Here is a 20,527-nt window from a genome sequence, read left to right as displayed (position 1 = left end):
CCATCTCACTTTTCTCTGGGGTGAGGCTGGAGAGACCCTCCCTGCTGGGGGAGCAGGGATTGAATGCAGAGGTCACACAGACACACATTTGTCCTGTCATGTTCACGGATTTGCCAAGGGTATGCACTATCTCTATAGTTCTCCTTAGGGGACTGATTTTTCCCAGAAGACACAACTGGGGATCTGTGGGGTGGTCTGGTGAGTATCTTCATGTCCCCAGACCACACATTCGCCCACATGGATGCCTGCTCCAGCTGTACCCTTTCCATATTAGCAGTAGTGCAGCTCATGGCCACAGAAAGCTTTGCAGTCCTGGGTCCAGAGAGGCCAAACACCCCTCTCTAGGGACAGACTTCTGTGTAATGCATGAGATAACACTGATCTCCTGATGGAACCCTAGCAATTCCTTAGCCTCAGGTTTCCCCATCTGAAACTGGAGATGACAACTCCTACATGAGATTGCTTGTGAAGATTACTGAGTCAGTATTTGTAAAATGCTTTAGAAAAACATGGCACACATCTGGTGCTTGGAATAGTGCCTGGCACCCAGATGGTGATTCAAAAGCACTTAGAATAGCAGCACCTGGCACATTGTTAGTGCTCAGAAACACTCAGAGCAGCGTCCATCACACACCTGGCATTCAACAAGCACACAGAACATAGGCATAAAACTGGTGCTTAGTTAAGTACGTGGGAAATAAAAACCCACACTGCTGAGCGAGGACCAGACTGGCACTTTATATGTACATACACAGTGGAAGGGACAGGGTCTCAATAAGAAAATACACTTTGAGTTCAGGTAAACCCCCATATTCACCCACACAGAACACTCCAAGCTGAGCAGAGGGAAGGGGACGACCATAAAGAAAGACTAGGAGGGAAGGTTTCTGCTCTAAGAGGCAAACAAAGGCGGGGAGCACACTGCCAGGAGGAGATAGGACCTTTTCTTCCCGAGATAGAGCAATGCAGCGGCACAGGAGAACAACAGCCACAACTAAGCCTGTAACGCCTGGAGGGGGCTCCTGACACAGGTAAGAGAAGGGGGGTAGACACGAGAAGCAGGATAGCGGAGAGGGCTACCTTCCCTGGGGCAGGACCCAGGGCCCCTTAGTTAACATCCATGAACTCAGAGGTGGGTGGGGAACTGCAGGCAGGGGAGGCTGGGGGGCTAGATGAGCCAGACTGGGACTTTAGGCGTCGTGCCACATCCTGGCGTTGGTAGAAGAGCACGTATGCTGCCTTGGACTGTGGGGAGAGGACAGGAATCAGTGTGGGTTCCAAGGAAGGGGTGGAGTTGGGAGAAGGGGAGGGAGAAAGGAGGATGGAAGTGGCACCTCAATCTGATTCTCATTCACAGGGGAGACGCTGTTGTCATCAAAGTAGTGCCACTGGCCGCTGTCCTTGTTGCAGGCAAACGTTGTGTCTGAAAGGGAGAGATATGATCTTAACCCATGTTCCTGCTCCTAAGAGATGTCTGGCCAGATCCACTCTCTCACTACTATGCTGACAACCTTGCCACTGGCTCACATGCCTAGTCACCTACTAGGGATGTCCTGACCTCCCAGCCCAGACCCCCATTCCCCAAAAGGCATGCTCCCGCCCACTGCCTGGCACATACAGTGTCCATCACGCATGCCCCCATAGTGGTTGGAAACTGCGATGAGATCATATTTGTAAAGCTCTGGAGCCGACTCATTCTGAGGTTTGAGGACAAACTCAGAGAAATCCAGGTCCCTGTGGTGCAGGAGAGGGTTAATATTGGTGCCCACCTCCCACCCCCCACCCCTGCCATCTTCAGCCATTCTCCCCCGGCCCCTGACCGGATAGGAAACTGCACAAGGGTATCCAGCTTCTCTCGGGAGAACTTAGTGTAGGAAAAGCGTTTCAGGTGGATGATGAGAATCTCAGGCAGCATCCACAGGTCCAGCTTCTTGGTGGCCAACTGGTGCTGCTTGCAGGAGGGGCAGTACCTACAGACAAGATGGAGTCAGAGACATTTCTAGGGCAACCACCGCACACCCACTGCACTACTGGTCTTTCGTGTGCTGTGTGGCCCACAGAGACACTGTTCTTACCGTCAGTCTGCCCAGTGCTCTAGCTCGCTCTATTCCCATTAAAATCCTTTCATTCACTCATCAAGTATTTACTGGTTGCCTTTTTTTTTTTTGTACAGAGTCTCACTTTATCTCTCGGTAGAATGCCGTGGTACCACACGCCTCACAGCAACCTCCAATTCCTGGGCTTAGGCCATTCTCTTGCCTCAGCCTCCAGAGTAGCTAGGACTACAGGCACCCGCCACAACACCCAGCTATTTTTTTTGTTGCAGTTTGGCCGGGGCGGGGTTTGAACCCGCCACCCTCAGTATATGGGGCTGGCACCCTACCCACTAAGCCACAGGCGCCACCCTACTGATTGCCTTTTATATGTGCTTTCAAACTACTTTATATTTTTGTTTGATTTCTGGCCCATGAGTTGCTAGTCTTATTTTAGAGTCTGCCACTATCCCTGTAAGTTTCTTCTCTTCCTAATTCAGTCACTGATTCATTCCACAGGTATTTACTGATTGCCTACTGTTTAATTCTGCTGTACTATTTTGTATTTCTGTTCCACTTTTGCTCCATGGAGATGCTGCTCTTATTTTTGAGAGTGGCTTTATGGTTTTGGTTCTCTCTTCTGGCTTATTCTGCAAGTGTCTACTGAGCATCTATTGAACATCCAATACTGCTTTAAGCAGTGAGAAGCTACACACAGTGAACCTAAAAGTCTTCACCCTCAAGGAGTTTACTATCTAATGGAGATGACAGCACAGAAGAGGATATAGGACATCACATCAAGTGGCATCAGAGCTAGAAAGAGAGGAAGGCTTAGCTAAGAAGAAAAGAGCATGGAGAGGATGAAGAGATGACGTTGGTTGGGGGGATGACTTTTAACAGGACAGTCACAGTAGGTCTCCCTGATGAGGTCATATTTTATCATAGAAGTGAGCAAAGGAGCAAAGAAGTCTGTAGATACCTGGGGGAAGAACATTCCTGAGCGAAGAGCCCAGGCAAAGGCCTATGGTGGGAGTATGCTTGAGTGTTGGAGGCCAGGGTGGCAGGAAAGGTCGGAGCACAGAGGACAGTGGAAGGAGAGCGAGCTAATAGGGGATCAGGCAGGTAATGCTACCCAATGAAACCCCCACAAGCCCCGTTCTGGCCCCTCACCAGGGGTTTTCCTTCTCCAGGGTCTCCACAGTGGTGAAGAGCTCAATGCACTCCTGCAGCTGTACTGGAGCTTTCTTTAGCACGTACCCAACACATTCATGCTTCACGTAGCCCTGGGGTTGGGTGAACAGATGGCCAGAAGGCTGGGTATGAGTAGGGGTGGAGAAATGGGGAGTGGGGGTGGGAGACATGCTGAGTGGGTCAGAGCGCACAGACCCTGAAGTTAGGAGCCTGAGGCCCTGGAGCTCTCAGCAGGTGTTCAGGTTCCAAGGCCAGGCTGGACCTGGACCTGGATCTCTTGGCTCTGTTCCCAGCTGGAGAAGTTGTGGGGAGGACGAGCAAGAGTTAAAGGGCAAGACCGGAAAGTGCCCCCCTCCCTGAGATCTTGTTTACCTCAGCCTCTGCCTCATCATAGTAACGCTTCTTCATGTCTGGCTCCCAGTCGATGGCAATGTACGGCTGGGCTGGGGGTAAGGGAGAGGCAAGTGGTCATGGGTCCTGCTGCTGCTAGGAAACCTATCTCCCACCTCCCCACCCTGGCTCCCAACCAAAGGAGATACTTTGGACTTCTTCAGGGGAGGTTGTGCGGTCGCTGGTCCCATTAGAGTTCACTGTCTGCAGGGTGAACAGCTGTTTGCGCCGTCGCCTTGGGGGCCACTGAGATGTGCCAAGGCAGTTGTCCAAGAGGAAAGGGCACCTGCTTGTGACCCCAGAACTGGGCCCAGGCTGCTCTGGCTCAGGGTCTCGGAGACTGCCCCCAGTTGAGGGTCCAGGGATATCATCTTTATCTTCCTCATCATCATCTGCTATGGGAGGTGTCAGAGATGGGAAGATGTGACCCCAAAGGGCTGAGCTGCAACACACACCTACACGAACCCTGTGTGGGCCAGACTTATCCCAGCTCCCCCCCAACGACCCTCAGCCCCTCACCCCCACTCAGGCCAGGGGACCACTTATACAGACCCGCATTATCCTTGTCAACCCTCTTTCCCTCCTCTCCCTCACCTTTCTCATCCCCATCGTCCTCGTCATCTGAGCTGGGTTTGGTCACATAGCGTCTGCAACAGAGCAGAGGAAGACTCCCAGATAGATAGATAAAGAGCCCAAGATTTTACTCTGGTGATGATGGGAAGCCATTAGTAAACCCGTACACGAAACATTATTAATTATGGGCCTGGGAGGTCTGAGGGGGTGACATGTAAATGCATAAATAGGCCAAGGCTGTCAGCAGGGGCCTCAGAGTGCAAACTTGTGTGCCAGTCAGGAGTGTGGAGTTTCAGTTTAGTAAAGCTGCAGGTGAACACACAACCAGCTATAACTGCCCTCAGGGAAGACCTCTGGGGAGTGAAATATTCAGTGTAAAATGAGGGAGGAGAGATTAATCCAGGTAAGACGCTGCTTTGTCTGCCAGGGTAAGGACTCTGGATTTGGGGCACAATGAAAATCTACTGGCAAAAGAACAAATAACCTAGGGCGGTGCCTGTGGTTCAAAGGGGCAGGGCGCACAAATAACCTAGGGAGGCGCCTGTGGCTCAAAGGGGTAGGGCGCCGGCCCCATATGCCAGAGGTGGCGGGTTCAAACCCAGCCCTGGCCAAAAACTGCAAAAAAACAAACAAACAAAAAAAAACACAAATAACCAAGTCTCTCCCAGGAGGAGACAAGTGAATAAATGGCAAAGATGTATGTGTTTGGTTTGTCTTATTCACCTGTGTCCAGCACCTAAGAGATGCAGTAGTGAAGTCATAGGTTGAGAGAAAAGTAAACCCTGTATGTTCTTCTATGGCCACATTAAGTTCGAATTATCTTTCAGATGTTAAAGGGGAGATGCCAAATAAGCAGCTAAACACCCAGGTCTGAGTTCATACCCCTCCCCCAGTCCCTGGGAAAGGGACACTTACGAGAGCCGGTACATTAAGATGTTATACAGGCCCTCCCAGGTGAACCGATCCCGAGGCACGGACACCAGGAGTGGGTGCCCAAAAAGCATCAAGCCATAGTAGGAGTTGTTGTAGTCACGGGCAGGGGTGCGCTCCCGCAGGTAGACAGGAACCACAATGTCCTCTCTCGAGCCCTCGAGGGGTTCCAACCGTCCTGATACCTCATAGCTGTGGGGGTAAATATCAGGTTATGCCTAATCAGGGCCTCCCCGGGACAACTCCTTGGTGGCTCCATCCACTCACCCCTAACCACCTGAAAATATTTTTAAAAGGGTCTGAAAAGGTGGCTCACGTCAGTAATCCCAGCACTTGGGAGACCGAGGCAGGTGAATTGCCTAAGCTCATGAGTTTGAGACCAGCCTGAGCAAGAATGAAACCCTGTCTCTAAAAAAAAAATATCTGGGTGCTGGTGGTGGGCGCCTGTAGTCCCAGCTACTTGGGAGGCTGAGGCAAGACAATCGCTTAAGCCCAAGAGTTTGAAGTTGCTGTGAGCTGTGACTTCACGGCATTCTACCGAGGGTGACAAAATCAGACTCTGTCTCAAAAAAAAAGGGGGGAGGATACAGAGCCTGTTGCTCGGTAGGCAGGGCGCTGGCCACATACATCGAGGGTGGCAGGTTCAAACCTGGCCCAGGCCAGCTAAAGTAACAATGACAACTGTACAAAAAAAAAAAAAGAAAGAAAATAGCGGGGTGTTGTGGTGAGAGCCTATAGTTCCAGCTACTTGGGAGGCTAAGGCAAGAGAATCGCTTAAGCCCAAGAGTTTGAGGTTGCTGTGAGCTGTGACGCTACAGCACTCTTACCTAGGGTGACAGCTTGAGACTCTGTCTCAAAAAAAAAAAAAAATTTAGAAAAGAGGGGGCGGTCTGAAAAGTTACTAAATTTTCTCTGCCTTCCAAACTGTTAGATGATTTGCATAGCACTTTGTGTGCTTTTTTTTTTTAACCCACTTTAAAAAAAAAAAAAATTAAAGTTCTTTTTTTTTTTTTGCAATTTTTGGCCAGGCCGGGTTTGAACCCACCACCCCTGGCATATGGGGCCGGCACCCTACTCCTTGAGCCACAGGTGCCACCCTGTATGCTGTTTTTTATAAAGTACTTTGGTGTTATCAGAGTGCTGAGAGGGTTAAAAATTTTTAGTGACAGAGGGATTTAAAAACCGTTTTCTTTTTGGAAGACATTGCTTTGTTTACAAAGACCTTCTATTCTTAAGTCACTATTTCAGTTCTCATTTTTTTTTTTTTTTTGAGACAGAGTCTTACTATGTCGCCCTCAGTAGAGTGCTATCACATCACAGCTCACAGCAACCTCCAATTCTTGGGCTTAAGTGATTCTCTTGCCTCAGCCTCCCAAGTAGCTGGGACTACAGATACCCGCCACAATGCCCAGCTATTTTTTTTGTTTGTTTTTGTTGTTGTAGTTGTCATTGTTTAGCAGGCCCAGGCCAGGTTCAAACCCACCAGCCCTTGTGTATGTGGCCAGTGCCCTAGCTACTGAGCCATATTTCAGTTATTAGTTACCCAAAGATACAACAAGTTTGTTGAATGCTCTTATATTCAGAAAGTGTCTTAGCATTTTGTATTTGAAAAATCTTTTTGTTTTTGAGAACTATAATACAGGGAGGAGTTCAGCTCAGCATTTGGTATACAGAAGGGGCCTAGTAAGTGCTGAATGAGGTAAATAAGAAACAGTAGCCTCCTTCTGATAATAAGGAAGGAAATGCTCAAGGACACCACGTCTAAGACTCTGTCACCTCAGCCATTGATAATGACAAGCCCCTTGGCTGCCAAGGGACATGGCTGAAGCTCTGCACAGGGCAGGTACCCAGTGGATGAGGCAGAGGATGCAGGAGCATACAAAAGAAGTGCACCAGGTTCCCAAGGAACCACCATCTCCTCTTGGGTCCCCTCACTCACACGAAGATATCATCGCGGTCCAAGATGCTACTCAGAGATTCCTCCAGCTGGTAGAGCTTATAGAAGCGGTGGCTGAAGACATCAGCCACCATCATCTGGGAACAGGATGCAGAGAAGGGGGCTGTCAGTCTGCAAGCTCTCCCCAGCCCCTCTGCCTCCTTGCTCCTGAATCCTACCACCCCTCCCTGGTCCACAGAGTCTCACCCTCTCTGGAGAGATACCCGTGTGTTTGGACAGAGCTACACACAGATCCGAGATTTTGCCTTTCTTGGGGACCACAAGCCGGTGCTAAGGGAGAAATAGCATCCATAAAAAATCAAAAGAGCTTGCAGTGAGTCAATGTAGGAAACCTTGAGGTGTGGCACAGTAATCCAACTCTGACTACATGTTCCTCATTATGTCCCCATTCCTCTCATACCTGCTCTGGCTTGCGGCGGGGATCCATGGGAATAAAGAAGACCTCCAAGATCCTCTTGTGGGTGACAGGCAGTGGGACACTGAGGTAGCAGAAGGGGTCGAAGGTCACAGACACATTGCCACAATCGGGACACACCAGCGTGGACTTGAAGAGGCCATGGAAAGTGTCCACGATCACAGAATCATTCCGCCGTTTGTGGTTTTGCCAGGCCTCCTGAGCCACCTCCTGTTGACGGTGTCATGGTAATGGTGGGGCTTGCCTGGGGCAGGGGTAACTATGGTCTGGGGTGGATTTGTACGGGGTTAAGTCCAGAGGCAGAGTTACAGCTAGGAAGACTATATTCACTGTAGGACAGGGGTTTATATGGACAGGACACTGCCAGGGCTCACCAGGTTGGGTGTGGGGGCAAATGTGGTACTAGAGCGAAGTAAGGTTGGACTGAGGGTGGAGGTGAGGTCAGGGTAGAGGATACCCCAGGGAAGCCAGAGAATCCCTGAGTTCTCAGTAGTTTTAGTAGGACTCTCAGGATGGGATCCCTGGGAGCAGCCCACCTGATCCGGTCGCCCTGCAGCATCGCACAGCTCCACATACTCCTTCTTCTTGACCCGATTGAGGTCCTCATGCAGCCCATCCAGGAGAAATGACAGCAGCTCCTGCGAGTCATGCTGCTGATAGCCCAGAAACTGGGATGCAAAATGGCCAACCTTGGTCTGAGAAGATGGGCAGGGCCGTCAAGAATGAGAGAGGTTAGGCAAACCAAGAGGAGTGGGGGTTGGGGGAGTGCCCAGGGTTGATTCACACCTTAAACACTTGGGGCACGATAGAGCGGTGGTGCCCAGACCATGCCTGCTTCACCAGGTCTGCATAGGCCTCTGCGATCTCACCCTTCATGCCCAGTGGGTTACGGAAGTTCAGCTCCTCCAGGTAGCGGTTGTTGAGGAAATACTCAGTGAGCTGTGGCACATTGCTGAGGCACTGCATGGGGCAGGGGCCGGGTGAATGGGACAGAGGACAAAGATGGCAAAAGAGAAAAGGAAGCGAAGAGGGAAGAGAAAGTAAAATGGGGGAAAGGGAGAAGCAGGAGAGAAAGGATCAGGAGAGTGGGGAAGAGACAATATTAGTATTTCATAAGAAGAAAGAATGTGGTAGCAAAGGAGAGAAGAGGGAGAGTGAAGACAAGCATAGGGAGAAGGTACAGGCAGTCCCCGGATTACGAACGAGACAGGTTCTGTAGGTTTGTTCTTAAGTTGGATTTGTATGTAAGTTGGAACAGGTACATTTACCTATTACCTGTAATAGCCTCCCTTCGTAAGTGCGAGTTGTACGTCAGTCGGATGTTTGTAACTCAGGGACTGCCTGTATTGATATTGCAGGAATGAATGTGGGCATGTCATTTCAGATTTGTGGGGCCTTAGCTGTCAGCCCAACCCCTTGCACTGCAGTTCTCCCAGGTCACCTGGGTGTGTCCCCAATCCCCAGCTCTTGCAGCCCACCCCTGCATCTGTGCCAGACACAGCTCGAAGGGCCCAACCTGCAGAGCTGAGTTCATGAAGCACGTGTTGCCCAGATTGGTGAGGCCACAGATGCCCGGCTGGCCTTTGAAATCCTCATCCTCTTCTGACACATTGTTGTTCCTAGGGTTGGATGAGAAACTATAAGCTGAGGGCCTACTATTCACGAGTATGATGAGCTCATGGGCTCAGTCATTTTTTGCCTAATGTGGGATGCCCCCATTCTGAACCAGATACCCCAAGGGCTCACATGGCATGCAGCTGTGCGCTGGGCCAAGTGCCATCTTTGTTTCGAGTCTCCATGACGACCAACTGGGTTGGAGGAAGAGAAAGAAGAGAAGGAAAGACATTACCGGAGGGCCTTATGGGCACCTAGCCTTCACTTTTCCCAACCTGAATACTGCCAGGTGACTCTATCTGCTGGTCTGCCTGAGCAAAAAAGCTCTTCCTACCCTCACCTGCCCAGTCTCCAGGGCGGCGTCAAGCACTGTGACCTGTGTGTCACACAACCGATCCAAAGAGCCTTCTGAGTTCTTGATCCAAAGCCGTGTCTCTTCCTGAGGATCCACCAGAAACTGTTCCCGAGCTGTGCGCAATACTAGATCTGTGGAGAGTGAGGGAGCACATTCCAGGTCTTCCTGAGACTCAAAATGATAGACCCATCTTGGCATCCCTGACTCATCCCCATAGACCTTACATACTTGGTCGATACTTGTGTTCCCAATCAATCTTCAAATGACTGACCTACACTCAGGACTTGAGCCCCACAACAAACATCCTCTGCCATACCATGCAAGCACCGGATGCAGCTCACATATACCCTCAGTGCATACAACTTGGCTAATGCCTTCTTGGTCCTTCAAAGTCTGACCAGTGCCTTCTCAGTCAGCCACAGCCCAATCCCATGCATGCTCAGGTCACCAAGTAGTGACCCGTAGCTGGGAACACCCAACTCATTCATGACTGTCAGACTCACCAAGTGAATCTGTGTGGCTGAATTGAGCAGTGTGAGCTGTGTCCATATCACTGTGCTGGACAAGCAACAGTTCTACTGGGTATATTTCGACCAGCAGGGTGCTGGGCAGCTCTATGACCTATAAAGGTAGACAGGTGCATACACAGGTGTACTCACATAGATACAGGCACTGTGACCTCTGAGATTAGAGGAGCACACACACTGGCTTACACAAAACATACAAAATCACACATACAATGATCTGTAAAAGGAGCCACATGGGTGAACACACAGCAGACACACAAGGTACCTGGTATAATGCGCTATGAGATGGGAAGAGCACAAACACAGGTGCATCTACCCGGTATACATGGATCTGGACCCATCCCGGGCGCACAAAGCTTTCCTCCTACCCAATGTCACCCAACCACTCATGGAATCTACATTACCCACCACCTTCCCCACCCACGATACCTTGCGTTCAATGGGTGGCTGGCCACGTGCTAGGCCATACCAGCTGACCAGATAATGCCAAGCAACTGCTGGGAGCAGCACATAATCCTTGCCTTCCTCCAGTCCCTCCTTGAGGCGCCAGCTTATCTGATCTGTGGGGAGGAGGCGGGGGTAACAGAGGAAGAATCAGGGAAGGCAACTGATGAATAGTTCTGGCCATCTCCCCAGTGACCTAGTATGGACAATAGGCTTATGATCATTTATAGGGACAGAGGAGACAAGAACTTCAGGGCTAGGTTGATGTGGGGAGGTAAAGGCCCAGTACCTTCAAAGAGCTCAGCATTGTTGATGCAGCCAGGGAAGGTGCTGGAATCCTGGTCCCCTCCCTGCACATACACTTCCCACTGTTTATACCAGTGCTGCTCCACAAGGAACCTGGGGCCCAGACAGGTGACACATGGGTTACATGGTTATCTGAGACCAAATGTACCAACATATTATAATTTAAGATGAAAATATTTTGGCATCATATAAAAGTAAATAAATTACAAGCAAAATTTATTCATAGAAACTCAGATTTGTGGGCGGCGCCTGTTGCTCAACGTAGTAGGGCACTGGCCCCATATGCCGGAGGTGGCGGGTTCAAACCCAGCCCCGGCCAAAAACTGCAAAAAAAAAAGAGAGAAAAAGAAACTCAGATTTGTATATTAGACTACTCAAAGACATGATTAAAAACAGAAAATGGCGCCTGCCCCATATACCGAGGGTGGCAGGTTCAAACCTGGCCCCGGCTGAACTGCAACCAAAAAAAAAAAATAGCCGGGCGTTGTAGTGGGCGCCTGTAGTCCCAGCTACTTGGGAGGCTGAGGCAAGAATCGCTTAAGCCCAGGAGTTAGAGGTTGCTGTGAGTTGTGTGATGTCATGGCACTCTACCGAGGGCCATAAAGTGAGAATCTGTCTCTACAAAAAAAAAAAAAAAAACCAGAAAATGGGGTGGTGCCTGTGGCTCAAAGGGGTAGGGTGCCAGCTCTATAGGCCAGAGGTAGGGGGTTCAAACCCAGACCCGGCCAAAAACAAAACAAAACAAAACCAGAAAATGTACTCAACAATGGTAAACAAAAACCCCATACCCATGGTGCTAGGACACGTGAGCTTTTATTACAGAATAGAAAGCATTCGGGCGGTGCCTGTGGCTCAACAGGGTAGGGCGCTGGCCCTGTACGCTGGAGGTGGTGGGTTCAAACCCAGCCCCAGCCAAAAAAAAAAAAAAAAAAAAACTGCAGAAAAAAAAAGAATAGAAAGAATTAATTCATATTAGTCTATGACACGACAGTTAAATTAGGCTCTGGGTATCTGTTATCTGTAGCTAATGTTATAAGCCTAAAGCCAGTCATTAAGCATGCACCATTTCCAAAGGATTTCAATGGAGCATAAATCTTCAGCTAATAATTTGATAAATTGTGAAAATCTACTCAGACGTTGAAAAGAATTTAAAATACTAAAAAGAATCCTAAAATTTTCCTTCAAAAACTATGTATCATCATTATTCATCATTTTTGTATTTAGGACTTATTTTGGCTCTATACTAGATTTCTGAGATTCTGATTCTCTATTTAAAGTTATGGTGAAGAACACATAACAAAACTGACCATCTTAACCATTTTTCAGCATACGGTCCAACAGCTCTCATTTAAAACAGAAACATATGTACTACAAGGATAAACATTTAGGTCTGATGATTGTCTTTGTAAAATGTGGAGAATTTCTAAAGTCTGAAAAATCAACATATAGTAATGCTAACTATGTTACTTGTTATTGTTCTGTTCCTAGGGCAGGGACATAAAAGCTCACATACACACAACCCCCTCCCACATAAACCTATTCTGCTATGGCATTTCTGATACATAAAAAGCTGTCCCAATTATTTAAGTGCCTCAAATAAACTTTTTAAAAAATAACCAAATTGGTGAAATTTACATAACAGCCTACTGGTTGGTTTTCCAGCAACCTCACAAATTTGACTCTTTAAAATGTCAACTTTCCCTTGTTCACAAAAGGATCAGAAATGGGGGGACGGAGGCATAGAAAAATCTTGAAATAGTCACAAGTCACCTAAATAGGTACACATTTCTGCAGGGTTTTTTTGCTGGGTTTGTTTTGGGCTGCACTTGACCTGTACAGACTCTGCCATATCACTCCCCCCACACCCTATCCTGCACACCTTCATCCCCTTTGGTGGCTCTACTTTCCTCCATAGCTAATCTGTGAGGTTAACTTATTTAGTAAAGGTAATTTATAGTTAATGGGACCTTTAATGCACAGGGAGGTACTGCTCAATTTCTCTTTTAAGAGCAAATTTTTAACAAAAATTAACATTAAAATCACCCTTCATTGTGGTAATCAAAACTTCCAGACCTGGCTACAACGTGAATTTCGGAAGACTTCAGGGAGAACTGACTTTTACACAAATTTTCACAAAATATTACAATATTGCTTCAAATTCAAAGACACTTTAAAAAAGCCACAACATTGTAACATCTTAGAAATCAAGATGGCTCACAATCTTTGTCAGGTGGCAGTCACCACAAAGTTGTCATTGTTTCTACCAAGAACACCCACATTATTATATTTACTCCTAGGTATTCAATCTTTTGGATACTATCATAAATGGTATCTTAAAATTTAATTTTCTATTTTCTTATTGCTAGTATATAGAAATACAACTTATCTTGATAAAGTCACTTATGTTTATTTGTGCTCCCTCAAATTTGTTAATATGATTATGAGCTTATAGAAAGTTACTAAGCAATTCTTTTCTTTTTTTTTTTTTTAGAGAGTTTTACTATATCCCCCTTGGTAGAGTGCTGTGGCATCACAGCTCATAGCAACCTCCAACTCTTTGGCTTAAGTGATTCTCTTGCCTCAGCCTCCCAAGTAGCTGGGACTACAGGCGCCCCCCACAATGCCTGGCTATTTTTTGGTTGCAGTTTTCATTGCTGTCTGGCAGGCCTGGGCTGGGTTGGAACCCACCAGCTCCAGTGTATGTGGCCAACGCCCTAGCCGCGAGCTACAGGCACAGAGCCACTAAGCAATTATTTTCTGTCTTCTAGTTTTTCTCTTGTCTTTGGAGAAAATTGGTTATTTTGGTTAAGGTAATTTACATAAATGGTTGATTATACTAAGTACAATAATTACAGAGAGGGCAGCGCCTGTTGCTCAGTGGGTAGGGCGCCAGTTCCATATAACCAAGGGTGGCGGGTTCAAACCCAGCCCCAGCCAAAGTGCAACAAAAAAATATCTGGGCGTTGTGGTGGGCGCCTATAGTCCCAGCTACTCCGGAGGCTGAGGCAAGAGAACGGCCTAAGCCCAGGAGTTAGAGGTTGCTGTGAGCTGTGTGACGCTACAGCACTCTACTGAGGGCAATGAAGTGACTCTACCGAGGGCAATGAAGTGAGACTATCTCTACAAAAAAAAAAAAAAAAAAAAAAAAAATTACAGAGAAACAGATGAAAGTTAGGAAATAGGATTTCCTACTTGATGATTAAAAGGCTGCCAGTTCAGATAGTAAATGTAACATAACAATGCTTTATTAAATTTATTATCTATGTCTGCATAAACCTGAACACATATACAGAAGGTGCCCCCAAAATGTACACACGTTTTAAGGAAAAAATTGCATTAAAATTGTAATATTCAATGTATACTGATTAACAAAAGATGAACACAAGTCATGTTGACCACCTCTTGTAATTGCAGAAGTCAAATCTGACGTATTATAAATTTAATAGTTTTTTCCTTTCCTAAAGTGTGTATATATTTTTTGAGCACCCTGTGGGTATACCTTTCCTCTCCAGGCTTAACCTCCTACAACACAATGTTGCTTCACTTTCACATACCACTTACTACCCACTGCTGCAGCACTCTGAACACAGCCATCCTCCTTTACCTGAACAAGGAGAACCCATGATGGCTTACCTGTTAGCAAACTATTCACATCCTGTGCAGACCTGCTAAAGACTCCCTTGGCTTTCCTTGATTTAGGTGCCTTTGTATTTTTTGTTTTTGATTTTGAATTGTGTTTGTAGATGGTTTATCCATAAAATCTAAAAATTTCCAAGAAGGCTATACTACCACAGATTCAAATTTACTCTTAAAATATAAATCTCTACCAGAAATTAAATCAGTCTAGATGACCAAATCGATTACCTGCCCTTGCCCAGATCTGTCAGCTGACAAGACAGAAGATGCAAGTATTTTTTTTTTTTTTTTGTAGAGACACAGTCTCACTTTATGGCCCTTGGTAAAGTACCGTGGCATCACAGCTCACAGCAACCTCCAACTCCTGGGCTTAAGCGATTCTCTTGCCTCAGCCTCCCAAGTAGCTGAAACTACAGGCGCCCGCCACAACGCCCGGCTATTTTTTGGTTGCGGTTCAGCCGGGGCCGGGTTTGAACCCGCCACCCTCAGTATATGGGGCCAGCGCCTTACTGATTGAGCCGCCCAGAAGATGCAAGTATTAATACTGATACAAAGTATATGATTTGGGGTTCATCCATAACTTCAAAATGCTTTATAAACACATATTTCCTGACCACTGCAGCAAATCTCTATAAAATGCACAGCAAATTAAAGAACCCTGAGATGCTCTGCTCTAACCTAAATAAGTAAGCATTAAAAAAGTAGAGTTTAGTGAAAATGCTTCATGATAATACCCACCATAGCAAAGACAAACTGGCTTCAATACTGAACCAACACTGGTGTGGTAATTTTTTTCAATGAGATGAAATTCACATAACATAAAGTTAACCATTTTAAGGTGAACAATTCAGAGGCATTTAGTACATTCACAATATTGTGCAACCACAATCTCTGCCTAGTTGCAAAATATTTTCATTACCCCCAAAGGAAACACAGAATAGGTGGAGTAATTTTAAAGGGTACTGCCCACGATGACAGGATTTTATGCCCAATCTTCCAATACAAACATGACAAAGCTGTAAAGGTAAGAGGAGGCAAGAACCAAAGCCTTGAGGCCCTTTTGAACATCTCCCAATGGACTATTAAAAAACATTCCAGTTACTGTTGTTTCTCAGGATGGAATGAGGCTTTTCCTGCTGGAAAGCTATGATGTAATTGTAAAAAAAGACACACATGGTTTGGATTTGTATTCCCAATTTGAGAAATCTCAATTTATCTTCCCAGTAACAGGGATACACACTTTACTGGTAATGTTATTAGAGAATCACATAAGCCCAGGAGTTAGAGGTTGCTGTGAGCCGTGTGACGCCACGGCACTCTACCCGAGGGCGGTACAGTGAGACTCTGTCTCTATAAAAAAAAAAAAAAAAAAAAAAAAAGAACTCTGTAAAGTAAGCAAACCTTGCTCAAAAAGGCCCTAAGGTTTAATGTGTTTGAGGAACAGCAAGAGTCCAATATGGCCGCCCTGATGAAGAAAGGGAGGGAGTGCGTAGAGGAGAAAAAAGAACGGAAGCAGGAGACTAGCTTTGTAAAGCCTTGCAAGTCATTGCAAGGATTTTAGCATTTACACTGCAGGAGACAGGAAACTGTTGAGAACCTTCTGAGGAATAGATGGACATGATCTATGTTTTGAAAAGAATTACTACATATGTGAAAAGGAAAATGGTACCTTTACAATTGAGAAACCTGGCAGACACCACAGTAACCAAGTGACCAATGATGTCATGTGGATACCATGTATCACCTGATATGAAAAAGGCTCACAGTATACATCAGTATGATTTCATATTTATATATAAAGTATGATTTCACATACACACTGCATCTATATGAAGTGAAAGCTTATAGACAGCCACTACTATTTAGAAATGCATACAGTGATGGTAAAATATTAAACAAAAGGAAGAGACAGTTTACTCGAAATTCAGAGTAACAGTTCTCCATGAAATAAGGAGGATAATTTCCATCTAGGAGGGGCACAGAAGGATTTCTTAAGGTAATATTCACCTGGGTAATAATTTTAACCTGAGTGGTTAATTCACATGTCTTTATTATTCTTTAATTTTTTTTACTTTGAAATCTTCACAAAATGGCAAAATACAAATAATTTCCCCATATGTCCTTATTCTCCAAATCAAACATTTTATCCATTTTCCCAATCGTTGTTTATTATATGTATTTGTATTTATTTTAAAATGACAAAAATTATGTGCATTTATGGTGTACAGCATGTTTTGATATAGGTATACTTTGTGGAATGACTAAATCAAGTGAATTAACATAACCATTACGTCACATCCTTATTCTTTTTGTGGTAAGAACATTTAAAATCCACACTTAGCAATTTTCAAGTATACATTATTCACTATAATTATGTTGTACAACAGACTTCCTGAACTCCTTCTCCAATTGAAATTTTGTATCCTTTGACAAACACCTCCCCAACTTCCCTTCCTCCCCCACCACATAAATTTTCACACATGCTAATTTTTCAACCATTTGAGCGTTAAGTTGCTTATATGATGGTTCCTTACCCCTAAAAATTTCAGTATGTATTCTCTAAAAAAAAAATATTACCTTAAACACACTTCAAACATCACAATCATGAAATTAGCAGTACTAAGATCTAATCGATTCCTTAGTCAAATTTCACCAACTTTCCATTGTTTTTTTCTTTTATGGCAAACGAGAAAAAAAATGTGAGGAAGAAACCCTGATTTTTATTAATGATTTATTTTTTCCTGTTCCAGGATCCAATCAAGGATCACGATGCATTTAATTATCATGACTCGGTAAATTACATTAATTCCTTCCATCTGGAACAGTTCTTCAGCCTTTGTCTTTCACGACCTTGACATTTTTGAAGAGTACAGGCCGTTTAATCGGATGTCCGTCAATCTGGGCAGCTTAAACGTTTTATTAATCTTTTTAGGTCTTATACATTTCACAATTTAAAAACGAGGGGCAACTCGGCGAGAAATAAAATGAACCCAAAGGCAGTAAATTTCAAGAGGCACTAGTTAGCAAGGAAATCAGTAAAACAAGCCGATTTATCAAAATACGCACTGATTTTTTAAAATATTTTTTCTGAGTTAAAAAACAAAACAACACTAAAAACAGAAAACAAATAAAATATCGCAGGCCCCTTCCGGGCTAATCACCTGCACTTTCTCCCGACCCGAGAAGGCCTCCTCCAGAGCCAAAAATCTCGCCGCGTCACAAACTTTGCTCTTTCGCAGACGCCATTTTCCGTCTCATAAGTACCAACTCCCCTCCTCCAGCCTCCCTCGGCCTCAGACCACGCCTTTCGGCTTACGTCACGGCTTAGCCTGGTTCCCAGGCGCCAGACTCCAACCACGCGTAGACTCCCGCTCCCTCCCTCGGCCCAGAGCCGTTAGGCTGTTTTCGCTCTTCTGCTGACGTCATAAGGCTCGCCTAGTTCGTTCCCGCCCCTGGAAACTGCGACGCACGCAGACACCACCTTCTCAGGGTCCAAGTCCCACCACGCAGGCGCAGCCCTACCCCCCAAAACCGTTTCCTCTCAGGCCCCGCCCCTAGGGCGCTTAACAACAAACCCCATTTTCTTCTTGGGCGTCAGACTGCACCATACAGGTCCCGCCCCTTTCCCAGATGCTGCTATTCAATCACAAACACTTCCCCGCCCATCTCTCCGGCTGTCCCACCGGTCGGTCCCCTACCTCCCCCCCGCCACCCGGGAGTTACCCCGCAGACCTCTGTCGCTAAGTCCCCGGCGGTCGCCAACGCCCCCACTGTCCCCTAAGCCGAGGCTCCACTGCAGCCCAGCCTCACCAGCTTTCGCCCGCCCGCAGTGGACGTTCTCGCCCACTCTCGCCATTCTCAATCTGGCGTAGCTGGCTGTCCAGGCCTGGCACCACCTCGCGCTGTGCCTGTCTGTTCTCAGCCGCTGTTGCAGCCGCGACGGCGGCACTAGTCGCCGCGACCGTAGCCATGGCCGTACGTCTTCCTCTCAGCCAACGCAGCTGAAGATAGGATGACGCCCCCCAACTGCCACTTCCGGATTCTAGTCCCGGAAACGGAAGCAGAGCCCCCCAAACAGCGATGGGGGTACTGCCATATTGGAAATGGACCCCCAAGCTCCAAGGCGTCAAAGAGCTAGGCGGACATCGGACTGTGGGCAGTGAAGCCTGCGACTAATAGGTGGGGTAGAACCTTCAGTGGGAACTAAGAAAGACAAAAGTGCCTTGTAGGATTTTAATGCCACGTTGTTAGAGCAAAGGGTTGCGTGAAAGGCGGAGCCTGACGTCCCCGACGTAGGAAGAGGTCCCCCTACCCTAGGAGCAGTTTTTGTTAGCCTGACCAGAATGCCCTTCCTTCGTTGCAGTACCTTTCTTATCCATCAAAACCCAATGCAAAAGAGAACTCTATCTACTGAGACTAGTTCACTTAGGCCTGCAGGCTATTGTTTCCCTTTATCACAAATCGGTGGAAGGCAAGTCAGACCCAGGTCTTGCAATGATGACTGTCCTTGTCACCATGGAAAATAATAAGTGGCTAGTTTAGCAGGATCTGTATTCAAACCCAGGAAGCATGTGGTAGTAAGTGGCTAGTTTGGCAGGAACTGTATTCAAACCCAGGAAGCAAGAAGTATGGTTCCAGAGGTGTGATCTTAAATAATCGGGCCAGTCTCAAACTGTGTTGTTCCCAGGCAGTCCAGGGTTTCAGAGTCAAAACTATTTTCACAATACTTTTTCACGTTTTCTCCGTGTGTACAGTGGAATTGTGCAGAGGCTACCTGATATAAAGCTGTTTAGGTTGTCCTCAATTTTTAGGAGTTAGAAAGGGATTCTGAGGCAGGGTTTCTCAACCTTAGCACTCTTGTCATTTGCTATGAGGAGCACTGCAGGACATGTAGCTGCATCCCTGGCCTCTACCTACTAGGTAACTGTACAGCCCCTCAGGACAATAAAGTGTCTCCTTCCAAACATTACCAAACGTCCTTTGGGGGAAAATTGTCTCTGGTTGAGAACCATTACACTAGGCTATGCTATCCTGTTTTCTACCAGGGCTCCCAGCTCTTATGGCAATTATTTTAATATTTCCCTCTCTGGCTCCGGCCACCTGACCATTCTACAAACTCCCCAAGAGTCTTGTGATCCTAGGGCTGTTTCAATGACTTCCTTCAGCCATCACTACCCAGTGTTTTGTTTTTTTTTTGAGATGAGTCTCACTTTGTCAGCCTCAGTAGAGTGCTGTGGCATCATAGCTCACAGCAACCTCAACTCTTGGGCTCAAGCGATTCTCTTGCCTCAGCCTCCCAAGTAGCTGGGACTACAAGAATCCGCCACATTGCCTGTTTTTAGAGATGGGGTCGCGATCTTGCTCAGGCTGGTCTGGAACCTGTGAGCTCAGGGCAATCCACCGGCCTAGGCCTCTTAGAGCGCACCCAGTGTTTCTTTACCCACATCTAAGAATAAACCTTTCCACACCCCTAAGCCCATGCACACACAGGTCTCTCCCTGAACAATTTCAACCCTTCCTCTCCTTGCTCCAGTCTTGCAATTTCTAATTTTAACATCTGAGAGCCATGGATTATATCTTTATTACTGTGATTCCAGCCCCTAGCCCAGACCTGGCACAAGTGAGGGGTTACAACCCAGTTAGGTAAGACCTGAAGGGGGAAATAAGCAGTCCTGGCAGTTGAGTTGGCTCTGGCACATTGCAGTTGTTCAAGTGCAGCTGAATCCTGTGCTTCTCTGAATTGACTCTCATTTCCTCTCCCCATTTACCTGGGTAGCCAGGTAAATCCAACAAGAGGCCTCTCTCCCCAGCCTTGGACTGTTTCTTCACCTTCCAGAGGGCAACTTCTGCTCATACCAAGTACCACTTCCCAGAGCAGTTGTGTGAATTCTATTTTTTTTTGCAGTTTTTGGCTGGGGCCGGGTTTGAACCCACCACCTCTGGTATATGGGGCCAGCACCCTACTCCTTGAGCCACAGGCACCGCCCTGAATTCTAGTCTTTTAAGTCCAGCCCAGCAAACTTGTACCTCTTTGCAAGGCCCTCATTTTTTTCTATCTTCTTTTGAGGTGGCCATGTTATCTGATTCTAGCCACAGAAAGACTGAAGAACTTGTTAAAGTTCTAGCCCTATTACAAGAAAACAAATAGGGAGGGCA

General features: G+C 46.6%; 1 protein-coding gene across 3 annotated transcripts; it reads right to left on the bottom strand.

Moving 5' to 3' along the window:
- Positions 1-1,085: 1,085 nt before the first annotated feature.
- USP11 (ubiquitin specific peptidase 11) lies at positions 1,086-18,389 on the bottom strand. Of its 3 annotated transcripts, none has more exons than XM_053579242.1 (21): positions 18,182-18,388; positions 10,719-10,828; positions 10,415-10,545; positions 9,962-10,079; positions 9,444-9,589; positions 9,236-9,297; positions 9,006-9,108; positions 8,276-8,449; positions 8,026-8,184; positions 7,475-7,699; positions 7,261-7,344; positions 7,057-7,151; positions 5,103-5,309; positions 4,209-4,261; positions 3,764-4,009; positions 3,597-3,667; positions 3,204-3,316; positions 1,821-1,970; positions 1,619-1,734; positions 1,335-1,423; positions 1,086-1,245 (listed from the first exon to the last, which is right to left on the bottom strand). In XM_053579242.1, exons 1-21 carry the CDS (start codon positions 18,340-18,342, stop codon positions 1,108-1,110), a joined length of 2,751 nt encoding a protein of 916 aa, XP_053435217.1. In that variant the 5' UTR covers positions 18,343-18,388; the 3' UTR covers positions 1,086-1,107. The 3 variants fall into 3 exon arrangements, with proteins under 3 accessions (XP_053435217.1, XP_053435218.1, XP_053435219.1); XM_053579243.1 differs by having other exon boundaries at positions 3,764-4,006; XM_053579244.1 differs by lacking the exon at positions 1,619-1,734 and having other exon boundaries at positions 1,227-1,245; positions 18,182-18,389.
- Between the last annotated feature and the right edge of the window lie 2,138 nt (positions 18,390-20,527).

Source organism: Nycticebus coucang, chromosome X, assembly GCF_027406575.1.
Source record: "Nycticebus coucang isolate mNycCou1 chromosome X, mNycCou1.pri, whole genome shotgun sequence".
NCBI lineage: Eukaryota > Metazoa > Chordata > Mammalia > Primates > Lorisidae > Nycticebus > Nycticebus coucang.
This window is presented reverse-complemented; position numbering and strand designations above follow the sequence as displayed.

Coding starts and splice junctions, on each gene's coding strand:
- USP11 (XM_053579242.1), bottom strand. CDS start 18,342: ATGGCTACGGTCGCGGCGACTAGTGCCGCCGTCGCGGCTGCAACAGCG. Junction 9,590..9,961: donor CAGCCACACAGATTCACTTG/GTGAGTCTGACA, acceptor CACTCTCCACAG/ATCTAGTATTGCGCACAGCT. Junction 9,298..9,443: donor CCGCCCTGGAGACTGGGCAG/GTGAGGGTAGGA, acceptor CCTCCAACCCAG/TTGGTCGTCATGGAGACTCG.